This window comes from Platalea leucorodia (assembly GCF_965183815.1).
Source record: "Platalea leucorodia genome assembly, chromosome: 3".
In the NCBI taxonomy this organism is placed as follows: domain Eukaryota; kingdom Metazoa; phylum Chordata; class Aves; order Pelecaniformes; family Threskiornithidae; genus Platalea; species Platalea leucorodia.
This window is the reverse complement of record NC_138825.1, coordinates 484,171-499,587: the sequence shown is the minus strand read 5'-3', so window position 1 is coordinate 499,587 and position 15,417 is coordinate 484,171. Positions and strand designations below refer to the sequence as shown.

Sequence of the window (15,417 nt, the reverse complement as noted above, 5' to 3'; positions counted from 1 at the left end):
AGTACCATCCAACCACTGCTTTAGTGAGAGCATTTCCTTACTAAAATCTCAATTTCCATTCCATCAATGTTTCAGCATTTCATCCTGTTCAAAGTATAAAACAGAGCAATTATTTTTCTAGACAGAAAATGAGGGATATCTGATGATGGCCTTCGTAGCTACAGTCTCTAGCTGTTTAAATCTAATCACCTGGCAGATTCAAAGTCACAGTTGAGAGACATCAACACCATTTTCCACAGATAAAGATACCATAAATTGGGCAGTAAAACTACAGTGTGGTTGAAATTTTGCTGTTTTGTCTGCTCCTGTGTGAATGTTTCAGTGAATAACACACAGTGCAAATTCCAGCTTGTTAATAGGACATGCTCAATATTATTGGCCAATCACCCATGTTAAAACTAAGTTGTTTTGGGTTTTTTTTTTTATGGCTATCTACTTACCAGACCCCAATTTTCCATATTATTTCAGAGGAGATTAATATTTTGACTATGTGATGTTGCTTGGTGCAGATTTGGCAATTATGCCTTCACAGAGATGAAAAAGTATGCACCGTAGAAAAGCCCATGGATGTCAAAAGACAGACTTCCCTTGAATTTGAAGGGCTTGAGATTCATACCAATATTTTTATCCTAGCTTACGGCCAAGGACCGTACGTTCTCCTCCTGACAGCAAGAGCACGCAGAAAGAGAAGATGCTCATAAAAGTTGCATGTTCTGAGGCACCACCCAAGCGCCATGTCCTCTCGACAGAAAGCTGGCAGCCCAGGAAGGACAGGGACACAGCTGGTGGAGCAGTCAGCTGGGCCAAAACTCCCGATCTCCAACATCTGCATGTAGCAGCTGCAGATCTGGGCCTCGCAGCACCTCCAGCCCTGGCAGCCTGACGAGCACAGCTGCCTCGCTGATATTGCATCCCTGAACGTAAAACAGCGCTGAGAGGTGCAGCACGGCAAAGCCATGTAACGCCCACCTCCTCAGCAGGGCAGCAGGATACTTCTCCAACAGCTCCGCCCCAAACAGCCCATGCCCCGTAGCTCACGTGAAACTGAAATTATGCCCCATTAATGCAGAGACGCTGCTGACCGCCACGCTCCTAGGGTAACAAGCCACACAACGTGATGTGTTACAATTCATGCCACGGTGCAGTGCAGTAACATGGGTACTGCAAGCACGTGAGCTGCAGCGCTGCGGAGCTCCACCTAACCCAAGCGATCCGCATCAGAAGTTCGGGGAATCTAGATAACACAGCACGCGGTAAAGATTCACCATCTCATACTATATCTTATGTACTCCCAACTCCCACTTCAACGTAAACTGCATTCAGACTCGTCTCCTTCCTGGGATCTGGTGGGTAATCACAGCAATCCAGAAAAGGAACCTTAAAATTTCAGCTCATCGAGCACTCAGAAAGAACAAGCAAGTACCTTCAAATCGTGATCTTCATTTGTCACAACCCTCACTCTGCCCGTTAGAGTACAGACATAGATACAGATAAACAGGAATCAAATCTACACCAATCACTAGAGGGAAGGATCGCAGCTTAACCAGCCAACTCATTTTTTTCTCCAGTGTAGCAGTCTGAACAGTCTTCTGTGCTTCAAAACCAATCCACAGGCGGCTTATAGGCTGCTCTGAAGAACTCAGTGGTTACACCTCCACAACAGCTCTGGGAAACAAACTTCAAACACAGAAAAATAAATATGAACAGAGGAGAAAGTACATCTCCTCCATCGCTTTAGCAGAGAACTGGAAAACCTAAATGCAATGTTTGCACTTGGAATGCCTCTTTATTTGCTCTGAACTGCATTGATCAGAGAGGTACCAGATGCTCTGGGCAGTCAGGTTACCAGGCTCTGCGCAGCGCTGCTGAAACAGCCGTGCTAATGTCACGCTTCGTCACCAGGAGAGGTATGAGAAATACAAAATGGAATTCTACAAAAATTCTCGTGACTCGATTTTGAAACAGGCCTTTTAGGAGAAAACTACTATTTTCCAAGATCAGTGCAACAAGAAGTCTGAGTATTCATATATAAATAGTAACAAAAGAGAATCTACAAATACTTACAAATTTAAAGTGTGAAACAATAGTTTGGGCTCAAACGTTTGCGTATGTTTAAAGGACAAGTACTTAAAGTTGAAATAATCTTATTTAAAACTGAAAACTGTCTCTAAAGCAAGAATTTAGCTATAAAATAACCATGCATCAATGGTAATCGAGTATCATTTTTTGGCAGAGGCATGTCAAATGGCTGTTAGGAAGGCTGATCTTGACCCACATCCTCTCCCCTAGTTTATATCTGGTATCAGTCACTGCCAGTGTTCATTGTGATCCTGGCTGTGCAACAAGGCGAGATATGACCCATCTTATTTATCTCTGTCACAACTTGATCTCTATTCACCAGACATGATGGAAGGCAACAATGTCTGAAGGACGCAGGCCCGGTGACACTGAACACATGGTCGACTACAACATTGTTCTGGATTTGCCTTGGTATGAAAAAAAGGCAGTCAAAAGGAAGCACATGTATATCAATTCATGTGGCAAAGATAGATAGTATAAAACAATGAAGATCACTAAACCATTCATTACATGTTAGCTCTGTGATCAGCAAGTAAGCACTAACTATTTAATTAGTCAACTAATTAGTGACAGGCAACATGGAAGGCTTCAGATGTTCTCAGACAAATGCAAAGATAAAAAGCCTAATTAAACAGCAAGCATTATGCTAACTATTGCCAAACAGGACAGATGTGCAGGATATTGTATAATACTGCGCTGCCAGATAACAGCAGTTGTAGCTGTTCTGTCAGAAACCGCGTTTTAAAAACCCCTGCCCTTTCTAAGCTACTCTTAGATACCTTTAACTCACAAAGGCAGAAGCCGTCCTGCAGACAAAAACTCAGAGATATACTGCACTGGATTCTAATTCTACTTTAAGAAAAAAGTTCAGGGCTTTGACAAAAATATACTTTAGTCCATTTGCTTTTTAAATGCAATAATTATTTCAATGCACCCACACGGAAAGGGAAGTACATTTCGCAACATTTTCATACAAAATATTGTGATCTTAGCCACCATTCATTTATTGCCATTTTGTGTAGCACATTATGTATACTTCCAGCGTCCTCAGAGAATAAGTCATTGTTTACACCAGAGGTTGGATTAAGGAGGTTTTCCAAATCATGGATTAAAAAGGGTTTTCCCTATAATCAGAAGACAATAACGCTTTCCACAGCTATATGCAAAGAGGTGGATAAAAAGCTAATTGGTTCACTACACTGGAACCAATGACAAGATACTGCTGTGAGCAAGCTTTTTGCATTCTTGCAGCCAAACTTCAATCGCCTGCTGTCAGGGCGTACTAGTTAGCATGCTGTTCCCCAAAGCACCCGCCAGAATAAACTGAAAATGCTATTTTTTATACTTGTATGTTCTTCTGGCCTAACACTGCTGCCATGAACATCATTCTTAAATTATCAAAGAAAACAAGAAGAAACAAAAACTCCTGCCCTCCTGGCAAATCAGTATTTAGCCATGAGGTTGTTTTTTAAAGCATCTCAGTACTTGGGAATAGGAAAAGATTAAAATGCTGGACTGTAGCTTAAATACATTTAGGGGAACACTGGTTTAACTGAGGACTACGCAACTCAGTATCCCCAACTGTAGCTGCTCACACTTTTTAAAATAAATTATTTGATTGCAGTTGATATTTCTCCTGCTGAACCTCACCTCCAAGAAGTGGTATTTGCAGAACTGTGAAATGAACCCATTACTCCTTTTCTCATATTCGTAGGTACTGATATTCTGTACTCATGAAAAGAGATTTTATACTTGCAAATCATTTTCTGATACAATTTGCATTGAACGCTTGCAAGTTGAATATTTAAAACAGTTTTTTTCATTTATAAATTTATTATACACATACTTGAGCTCAGTGGGGATGACAAAAGTTTTAAAAACTTCCTTTAGTCTTTGATAAATCAGACTCCTTTTTAGGGTCTTCATTCATGTAGTTTGTCAATGTTAGTAGCTCATAGTACCACTCATAGTAAGTGGGGGGCACACACATATTTATGGGATGTCTGATAAAACTCTTCCTTGTAATTTTTTTTCCCCCTCAAGACCAAGTCACTCAAGAGAAACTAAAAATAAATAAAACTTGTATTTTATCTTAACCTCTCTGTGGAGTTTCTTTGACTCGATCCACTCCGTGGCTGAAAGGGCTCCCTCCCCACATCCCACAACAAAGGGGAGGCTGGAGCGCCAGCCAGCACCAGCAGTTCCGAGGGCAGAGAACAATAGAGGCTGAGACTCCGCGTTGCTGGGCTGAGCTGCTTGCTCACGAGGGGAGTATTTGTTCGGTCGCTACTTCTCCTTCAGGACTGGACGTCGCTCAGGGTTTACACCGCTTTAACAAACGGTCTGAGGCTGCTGCAATTTGTATAAGCCTTGTCTTAGTGCTAGAGAGTGACCTAAGTCCTGGTTTTGTGCAAGGGGAAGCATATAATTGCACTGCCCAGGAGGAGCCTCATGCAGGAATTGTGGGAATCACAATTCCTTCCCTGCTTGCCGTGCTCCTGCAGGGAAGTTAATTACTGCAGCAATTTATGATGCAACTCACTCCCCCCCTTCCACAGCACCTCAGCTCCGCTGCCCAGCTCGCTGCAGCTCCTCACGTGCCGGACAGCAGCAGCCGAGGCGCAGCCTGCGGAGCCACCGTCGCACCTGCACCTACTGACAGCCGGCCGTGCACGAGCAGGGAGGCCAGGCTCCGTCCGCGTTACTGCCAGCACTGCCTCCATCGTCCGCCTCTTTCTCGAGTAAAAAAAAAAATCATATGCATCCTAAAGAAAAGTAGCACTACAGCTGAAAACACGTCTGCATGTGATTACACTCCAAGAAAAAAAGTCAGCAGGTGATATTTATTTGAATGGTGAAACACGAATAGTGAGATCACCTTCACTGACCTAGCGCTAGATTAAGCACAACGGATGCAATTCTCCAGGGCTCAGAGTACCCCGAGCGTTAGGAAGAAGCTTCCCCTACTGGCAGCTCATCCCATATACTCATTTGCAGCATTTCTGCGCTGCCCTTTGAAATAACGGGCACCGACCTGGGTGCACCAGTGCTCTGACCTCTGTGACGATCCCCGTTTCCAGAAACTCCAGCCGCGAGGCAACGAGCCACAGCGAAAGACCGAAGCAGCGTTTTGTAAGGTAACGGTTCCCAGCACGCAGTCCCCCTTTGCAGCACGGCTCGGGCGGGTAAGAAGCGGTGCCCGCGGCTGCTCCGTGGCACTGCTCAGAGCGCCAGTGCCAACGCTGAAGTTGCCCAGGAGCGCTCTGCCGCGGCGGACGTGCCGCCAGCTGCGGTGCCGCTGCCCCGGCACAATGGGAGCGAGAGGCAGCCTGCTGCAGCTCTCGAGTGAGGAGAGGTAATTCGCATGGCTATTTCTCTTTTCAATGAAAAAGATATTTCTTCAGTCTCAAACAAGTTGAAAACACTTGTAAAATCTAGTTCTAGTAATTGTTATGTAGGTAAGTGAATTACATTTGTGTGTTTCCATGGTGACTGATAATGTAAAATAATTAAGTATGAAGAATAACGAGGAGAAAACTACTTCCTCTTTTTAAGGATTAGGGGCTTACAAATTGATTCAATCTAGCTATTTTTAGTGCATGTAACCTTTGCAAAGAATGTTAGAAAATTAGGAGTAAATTAAGCTAAATTGTATTAAAAGGCCTTCACATTGATCAGAAGACTTTATCTGCTGCTGATATGAAAATTAACAAAATAATCTTTCTTAAATTTATACAAATATTAATATAAATTCTTCTTAAATTTATATGTATATTAATATAAATTCTGCGGCGTTTTGCCCTATGTGCTGACTGCTTGCTCTTTGCATTCTCAGAGCAATACTCAATTTCCCTTAGGCAGGCGCGCTCCATTTGTGCGGTGCTCAAGTCAAGCACAAGAAGGACATGTTCTGCAAGAATGCCTTGCCAGAACAGGGTTCAAACAAAACTTCTGGCTGAAGAGTCTGGGTTGAGGTATCTCAGAGGAGGATACCTATAAAGGACTGCCCTGGACACGATACTATCTGTATGTCCTGTTCACGACAGAAAGACTTACCTTCTGGCTGACGGACTTGGTTGGAGCGTAAATATGCTTTGTTTTTCCCTCACAGTATTTTATACTGAAAGCATAGTAACAAACAGCACAGGATGAATAACAAGAAAGTGGCTAATAGCTCTCAAGTACATTTTTAACTGAATTTTGAGTGGAACTGAAAGCCTAGAAGGTGCTGAGAACAGGAGGACAAGAGGAAAATGATTTTACCCCACGAGGGGATGCTCTACAGGAAGTCAGGAGCTAAGAAAAAAAGAGCAAGAAGCAGGTATTTTTTCTTCACTGCTCCAGCAATATAACAACACCCATAAAGCACTTCAACGTTTTCTTCTCTTGCCATATTGATATTTTAATTTGTGATGTCATTAATGGTTGTTCTAGAAATACAAACTCTTGGCTTGGCTGAAAAAAATAGGCAAAGTTTTCAGTTCTCTGCCAACCATAAAAACGCCAGCCTCCCTTAGTTTTTGCAACGAACATTTTGTTGTAACTATTGCACACAGAATTTGCATTTTATATTCATCTCTGTGAGTCTTTCAAGACATTTCTAGTACGTATGTTTAATCTGTGAGGGAAACAACAATTGCATAAAGGAACTGCATCGTCACGTACGCAGTCTGACTTCCCGATAACCCCCTAAAACTGGTATGGAGGGGGTACTGGCATAGAAGGTGCAAGCAGTCGGAGAGAGAGCACCCCTGTCCAAACTTCGGGAAGTCCGTAATACAAACAGTAGAACTTGCCCACAAGTTTACTCTGGCTTAGACAGCGGAAGGTATAAAAACAGTTGCATGCATTTATTCCTCTTCTCAACCAGTTTGCACGGTTTATTTACTCCAGTTTGCATAACTCAAGGTAACCACAGCAATTCAATTTGCAGTTTTACTGCTGAAAAAATTCTTTAATGTACGCTGATGGCCTGTGTTCTTGGTGGGCCACCGAGCAGGCTGCGGCTGCCGGAGAGCAGTGTCCTCTGCCAGACCTTTCCCACACCCACTCTAGGGTCTACAGGAAAAATGGCAGAAGGGCCAGAAATGACAATTTTTTGGTTCCTGAACAATCCCAAACATCAAAAGCCTCATCAGAATCAAAGCTATCAAAAGGTGTTATCAGAATCAAAAGAATCGCAGTAAGATTACCACTCAACAAGCTTATGTCATACATTTCTGCACAGCTCTGACGGCACAGCATCACAACAAGGCTAGAGAAGGGGGGATTCAGACAGTGATTTGTGATCCCACTGGGCACAACTGGCTTTAAAGATCAATACTGCTTTGGAGCACACATGAAAGGCTATGGACTTAACCTCCACTTATAGGATTTTTGTACAAGAACAATGGTCAAAGAGATTTTAAGTATGTGGAATTCTCCTTTTCAGTGTGCCTTCACCTTGAGGCTCTATGAGCAACTTTGTCAGCACTTTTGAGTTCCAGAGTCAGCCAGGATGCAAGCACCTCTCTCTTTACATCCTCAGACCTTTAGCATCTAGTACTTGGATACAGACTCAAAGCACGCCTCTAAATGGAGGAAGCAAGCCCCTTCAAACAAAAGGTAACATATTCTTCTCAGTAAAGGAAATCAAATTAAAAACATACCAAAAAATGAGTGTTTCCAGAAAAGAGATTCCAACATCGGATGCACCAACCACCACAATTCTAGCGTTGATAGACACTTTCGATTGCAGCACCAGCTTTCGATTTATGTGGTTCAAAGAATAACTCAACTGTAAAAAATATGTGAAATGACATAGAAATGCATTAGAAAAACCCAGCAAAAGTCTGCTAAGAATTTTTAAACCATTAGTAATGCATTACCTTGTATTCATACAAAACTTACTATGGCTAATACTATGATTTTTCTGTGCACAGCACAAGATAACGCAGTAGATAAATGGTACCAAAATGTTGAAATATGTGCATGTTCAATAGGTCACAGAAAATTAGCAGAGCTTAATGGTCTGGCTTCTGGAAAAGATGCTATGGAGTCCTTGTAAGAGAGGAGAAAACACTGCCTCTTCCATAATTTACTACCATTTAGCTAACACCTGGGGAACATATATTTACATAATGTTACAGCCATTTTTATACCTCCTAGAGCAGTTTTTACTCTTGCTGTTTTATTTATGGAAATGGTTTTACTTGTAAATTAATTAGGAACGTATATCTTGAGTGGTTTTGTGTGTTTAATTGAAAACTCTCTTCCAAAATTATAGAATTAACCTTCTTTTTTCTTAAATACAGGGCAGCTACACTGCAAGCCAGGCTGTCAAATGAGTAAACTAGTATCTCAACGCCACCGAGATCAATACTCTGGCCACAAATCTCACTATAAAGTTTTCAATTACTAGCCTCTCAGTTTCCATTCTTCTTACTGCAGACACTGGTTAAGACAATAAACTCCATGTATTTTTTTATTTAATTTGTGTCTCTAGGTCCCACCAGCTAACAGAGATTCTTAAAACAAATATGCAAGAAAGGGTCAAGAGATAACATTGCATTTGACAATTTTTTTTTTCTGCCCTGAACTATATTTAGTTTTCAAATTTCTGATGAAAGAGAAGGAAATACTTTTCATCTTGCAGTATAACACAGTTTGCATTTTTCTTATTGCTTTGGGTTGTACACATTCACATTTCACAGAATGCATAGTTGCAGATTCATACATGCACTGAAGAGAAACACAAAATGGAGCTTCTTTTATTATTTGTCAGGCACTTCTACATATTTTTTGCTGTGTCACTTAGGCAGGAAGCAATCTAAGACTTCTAACAGGTTTTCCTCTATTACAAATAGGAGACAGAGGGTTAATAAAATTAAGTCCTCTAAATTCCTCCTATGAAATTACAGTAGAAATATATTCTCTATATATTAGTTGACAGAGTAACTCAATATATGAAGAATAAGTATTTTATTTTAAAACTATGGTAATGACATTGGCCTTCTCAAGAAGTGCATGGCATATTGAGATCCCCAAGAGATCTTTTATGCCATGTCTTTGCAATGGTGGAGACCCACAGCTGAGATTTCAGCACAGCCTCACTGCAGAAGGTGCAGAACTGCCTGTATAACACACTAGAGGGCTGTCCTATAGCTTAAGGAAGGATTATGGACCAATTACTTGCAAACTGTCATCACTGTAGAGCAAGTAATTTGAAGTGTGGCAGAATTAAATGTCGTCTTTGGTCAGGCAACATGATTTTTTACTGCCAGATAAATGTTCTTCCGGTTGCAGTTCACCACAGTGCAAGGATGACATCCAGTGGTGAGCCAGATTCATCTCAGGGACTGGACTTCACCGAGAAGATTCCAGATGTCTTAAAAAGTATACTAGCCCATGGTGGCTGCTTAACGAAGTCAAACGTGTGAAACCTCGCACATGCCCGCAGTCTCGCCGGCAGCCCTGCACCAAGGAACGGCTTGACTAGCCAGGGCTAAGCCACAGAGCGACTGTAATGCTGCCCAAGTCACCTACAAGTCTCTACGAACAAGCCTAACGATCTAACCCAAAGCCAGTGCTTTTTAACAAGGTTAAACACTTCTTACAGCAGGATGTACCAGTAAAAAGGGGGTTGATCACAAATGAAAACTTATCTATAACACTTGACATTTCAGAAACCGAAAAAAACTTTTATATTTCATTGAAAGTGTACATCACTGGAAGAGATTTTAAGAAATGAGAGGAACCAAGGCCAATTAATAAAGGCATGCCCCACTGCTTAAAATAAAACTTGGACTGTGTTTTTTAAAACACACTAAATGGGTATGCCCCGACTACAACGTTTGACACTGTTCTGCAATGCTGACACTTGGGGACATCTCATGGTACCACAAGTAGGCATTACTGAGGATACTGTGCTTAAGGCCCTAATTTTGGTATTCAAACTCCTTTAACTCCTTGGGTTTGTGAACTCTGCAGACAAGAACTCTGACAGGCTTTTTTTCTTTTGCTGCACACAGAGTTGCAGCTTTCTAGAAAAGCAATGCCTTCTGAAGGAAAAATTATCAGTGGTGTTTTTGCTGAAATGTGGCTTTTAACTAAATTAATAAAATGGTAAAAAGAACACAAAGAGAAACTACTTGTAATGTACCTAATCAACCAAAATAACTAGACAGGAACGTCAGCAGCTAATAGGATAAACCCAATAGACCTTACAGCAATGCCAAGTTCAAATATCTCCTTCTACTGCAGTGCTGATTTTTTTTTTTTTTTTATGTACTCCAACAATGAAATACAAAGCAGTAATACAATTTCCTAGGGAAGAGTTGTATCTAATTTATGAAATGGCTTCTGTATCAATGATACAAAGGCAGCATATGAGTAGAATATAACTGGTTTTGTTCGCCACACAATGGCCCCAACACCAACAGCTGTCATGCTTCAGAAATCACCTTTCTAACAGCTAAGTACACTAAATGGCCCCAGGGAGTAAGGAATTAGGTGGATTGGTCCCATAATACCACCTTATTTTAACAAAATGTCAGGACAAATGACTACATATGTTCCCCAGAGGAGTAATCAGACATCATAATTGATAGGTCAATAGCAACCTCTAACTGTTTATTTTCTATCCAATTTATTAAATAAAACTGCAATCATTAATGTAAGGCAAAAAGCAATAATTGCCATTGTTAGAAAAGGCATACGTAGCTCAGAAAAAAGTATTTTCTTTGACTATCAAAAAGATTCTTTCCCCTCCTTTCCACTCTGGTACCTGACGGCCTCTGCCACTGCACCACCCTCGCCTTGCTTCCACCTGGGAGGGCAGGGGCCCTTCTCCATCCGCCCCCGGGGAGGTTTTTGCATGGGGACAGCCAGTGCCAACCACTTAGAGGCCTTCAAACTTTACCTCCATTAAAAATGCTTACGCATTTCTCAGAATACCCCACCGAAAACACAAACCCCGCATGTTAATCACATCTTTCACTTGCAATCTCACAGCACAGTATGTGCCAGAGTAGGATTAATTTATAGCATTAAAAATTCACACATCTTTCTACCCTAAGTAACCAATGGAAAAAGATTCATGAAATAATTATTTGGTTTTAGTAAACACGTTTGTACAGATTTTTTCCTTCGCACTCTCAAGCCGGGTAAAGCATGATGCATCCGTTGTGCGTGCGCAGGTCTCCCATCTGGAGAGCCGCTCAGCTTGCACGCTGCCTGGGAACGCGTTCAGTGTACACCTACTCAACAACATACATGGGCGGTACAAACTCCGATGGAGAATATTTTGTAGCTCCTTTTAGTTCTGTTTTTAAACATTGGACCCTGGGCTATTTGTAGGATTGCTAAAAATATTTATTGTAAGTGTTCTACAATAGGTCTGGTTTTACAGCAAATGTTACCTTCATTGAAACAGGAAAAAATGGAAACTGAGCAGGCAAAAATGAAAAACCAAGTTGTACAGAGGATTTCAACTTTGGCAGAAAAGGAGCAGTGCGATGTTCTGAATTGGGTATTGGTAAATATATCCCAGTAAAACATCGGCCGTGCGTCAAAGAGCTGTTACACTCATCACTGGAACTCTTCGTGCAAAGACTCCATAATGCAGCAGAATTTAGACTTGAGTTTATTACACACTGAGGACTTGGGCTTTATCCAGCTAAACACACAAGTATTTGCTAAATTTTAAGTACATTAAAGTGCCCCTGAATTCAGAAAGGCTGCTCAGGGTACTACAAGATAAAGATGGGACTGACTCATCTGTTACGTACTCGGCGTCTTCACAGATCCCTCATTACATGGCCTTCCCAGCCCCAACGTGGGGGATTCTACGCCTGTCTGCCATGCTTTTGTTTTTATTTAGTATTTGTCACTGAGAAGCCTGAGTGATAGTTACTGCTGTGCAGCATCTACATAATTTGAACTCTGTTACTGTAAAAACCATCAGGAGGAACAAAAATTAAACAAACCTGTTCCTAGATTAGTGCCGAGGTCAGCAATAGTGGCAGGTAAACAAGAAGGTGAACAAACAGAGCTATTTTAATTTCAAGCTCCATTTGAATCACAAGAAAAAAAGAAAAATCAATGTTTACTAAGGAGATAGGAACAAAAATTATTGGAAAATGCAAGCTTTTTCAGCCTGCATTATTATTTTGTTTCTAAATACCAGCTACATTCCATAAAAGTCTCATTAGGAACGTCTGTAAACATTTTCAAAAGCTGTTTCCAAGCATTCACAGATTTACACAAACACCAGAAACAGAAGGAACAGGAAAAAGAAATACAACTGTGACCAAGACTGCAGCTTGAATTTTGTTGTCTTTGTCAAAGAACCCTTCTTTACTAACTGTAGCTCTATAAAACCCGTTTGCACAGATAATACCTAGCCTTTATATAACATTTTTCATCCATAGGCCTCAAAGGCCTCTATGAATGAAGTCATTATTATTATTATACCAGCCTTCGCAGGGGTAAACGCTCATCTTCAGCATCTGGAACAGTAGCGTGTTCATGACCAGTTTCTATCCCACAAGGTGTTCTTGGATGGAGGGAGAAGCAGGCAGCAACTAGAGCTCACGGCAGAAAGCTGCCCTAGCAACAGCTCTGCTGGGGCACCCCTCTGGCACCCTCATCAGTTCTGGCAGTTGCAGAGAGGACCAGCAGCGTCCTAGCGCACGCTGTTGTGCCGCGCTCTGTGGCACCGGTGATGGCCCAGCCACACGGCTCCGCAGCACTGGGGCTGGGCAGCTCAAGGAAGCAAACTTCCACTTGCCTTTTCCCTGCAGCGCCTCTGTGCTTCCCGAGGGGGGTCAGAGCAGGTCTGCTCCCACTACACAGCTCTGCTTCTCCACGTGCCCCCAGTATGAATAGTGCCAGCGCCTCTCATGACATGCCTTCATCCGTGACAGGTTAACAGTCTTCTTGCCTTCTTGGCAATTAAGGATCGCTATAGTTTCTATATTTCTACAATTTAGCATTTCAGCTTCTCCAGGCAAAATTGCAGGAAAGCCACACGTCCTTTAGATTTGCTGGTGACCGTACCAACAATTCAACGGGTGGCAACTGCCCTGGAGCTCCCACCTCATTGCACTCTTGCAACAGCAACCCTGGAAAAGGACTGTAACCCATACCCTTTAAAGCAGACAGATGCTTCAGCCTACTAAGACTGCCATAAAAACCTAATTGAATAACATGAAAAAAACACGCCAAGCAATTTAGAAGAGGAAAACTACCAAAATTAATGGTTTGTACTAAACACATAATTTATGCAATTAATTTTGGTAACTCTCATCTTTAAACAGGTTATCTGAACAAATTTCCAAAACATCTGAAGAACGTTATTTGAATAGCCAACCTAGCTTTCATTGTGAGTCACGCAGCCCTCGACGTCTGAGCGTGTCCTCTACCATGCCCCTCCAGGAGGCAGCGAGAGAAGGTCCCAGTGCCGGGGCCAGCGAGTGCCTGCCTGCAGCTTGGTCCCTGTCACCGCTCTGTGCCGAAACCAGTCCTGGCACTCTGCACTCCTGCACAGAGAGGGCTGCAGCTCGGAGGGTTGAAAGAGCGTGCAAATGCTTCCCAAGTATCAGGGCTGACAGAGAATTCTTTAAATCCTGCTTTTAATGGCATAATTATTAACGTGCTATTAAGTCATTCCAACTAGGTAAGCAAGTAGACTCCAAATGACATAATTTAAATCAAAGCTCATTCTTTACTGACAACTTCACAAGAGAAGTTAGGATCTAACAGTCTGAACCAAAGCCATTAAAAATTACTGGGAAAACACTCATTTATTCTAATTGGCTCTGAATATAAATGGATATGGAGAGCACTCCCCTGCACTAGGCCCAGGGTCTGAGCAGCCAGCCAGAGACCATCATTAACTTAAACAATGTCTCCTTAACCTCCCAGGTTTATTTTACAGAATTCTTCTGCCATCAGAGTACACATTGATTATACTGCCTCCGCACAGAACAAACAAAATTAAATAAAATTAGGAATTACCTATGAAGAGCAAAATTATACGTAACTGAAAATACCACTAGCATTTCCAGACATTAAATTTTCTTCCACAATGAACCAAAGGACTTCCTTAAGCTTTGATTTTAAGCAAGTCCTGCTTCACCTCTCTGGTCCAGCTCCAAAAGGCACTATGAAAAAACCTGAACATCCCTGATGAGACTTAACTGGAAAAACCTCTCAACGCCGGCTGGCTCGGGAAGGCTTCCCTCTGAGGGCTTCTCTTGAGAGCAGACGCCACCACAATGCATCACAGCTACCCCAATACCCATATCAAAATGGGATTGCGTATGCTCTGGAAAGGGAGAAGGCAGAAGCATCTCTGCCCACTGCACTTACTCTGCATACAGACTCATGGCAACAGAGGTAGCATTTTCTAAACGTACTGAATTCATTGAAAAATGTAAGAGATGTATAAAATCAAAAGCTTTAAAAAATAAAACGTAAAAAACATCATCACATTTCATACTGAAAATAACAAACACGAGGTAACTAGATAACAGTACTAGAATACCAGGGGAGATTGATTTGCAGCTTACTCTAGAGTCATATTTTAGTGACAGCAGCTGTGGTTCTCCATTTTGGAATAGTGAGCATTACCTTGCTGCGGAAAAAATATCTATGCTCTCCTTAGGCGCTGGAATTATGCTACTTCCAAAGTCAATCTACAAAATGCTTTGAAAAAGCTTTAAAACAAGCCTGACCTGTTTTTAAGCAGAAATGACTATTTCAGTTTGCTGCAAATGTCATTAACACCTGTATAGTACTGACACCATGCTTTCAAAATAAAGATAGGTCATCTTACTTTTAATTTCACACATGCACATAAGTGGTAAACATTCAGAGCATTTCTGTTAATGATGCCATCTGGTGCCTCCCATAATTGTGTAATATTCAACCTCCCAAACAAGATGTAATGGCAGCAACACAAAAAACCCACTGACATTTACAGTAAGGAAATTTATTATCAGCCATCAGTTCAGAATGACTGTGTTTGCATGACTACTGGTGCTATAAAATCATCACCTTTACCAACCAAGTGGAGGTACAATAAATAATGGATTTTAATCCATGCACATACTACAAAAGCATTAAAAATTCATTACTCAAACACAATAGCATCTTAAGCAACAGTTACTTCTTTAAAAATTAATTCTGCTTTCCTGGTTAAATGAAAACTACACACACCAAACCTTTGTTTGTAATACCAATGTGTTCATATACAAATTATAACACGTAGGAATGCTTCTGTTTTAACTTTGATCGATGAATCTTGATATTTAAAAAGCAGGGAATTCTCTTGCCCATCCTACCTAGGCTCTCTTT

The 15,417-nt window shown here is 41.6% G+C and overlaps 1 protein-coding gene across 1 annotated transcript in view; it reads right to left on the bottom strand.

Moving 5' to 3' along the window:
* CFAP61 (cilia and flagella associated protein 61) overlaps window positions 1–15,417 on the bottom strand; it is a gene marked incomplete at its 5' end in the record, with an annotated part of 114,048 nt that overhangs the window by 55,744 nt on the left and 42,887 nt on the right. The window contains one exon of the mRNA XM_082305627.1: window positions 7,728–7,855. Coding sequence (XP_082161753.1) covers window positions 7,728–7,855 — 128 coding nt within the window. The remainder of the gene's footprint in view (window positions 1–7,727; window positions 7,856–15,417) is intronic.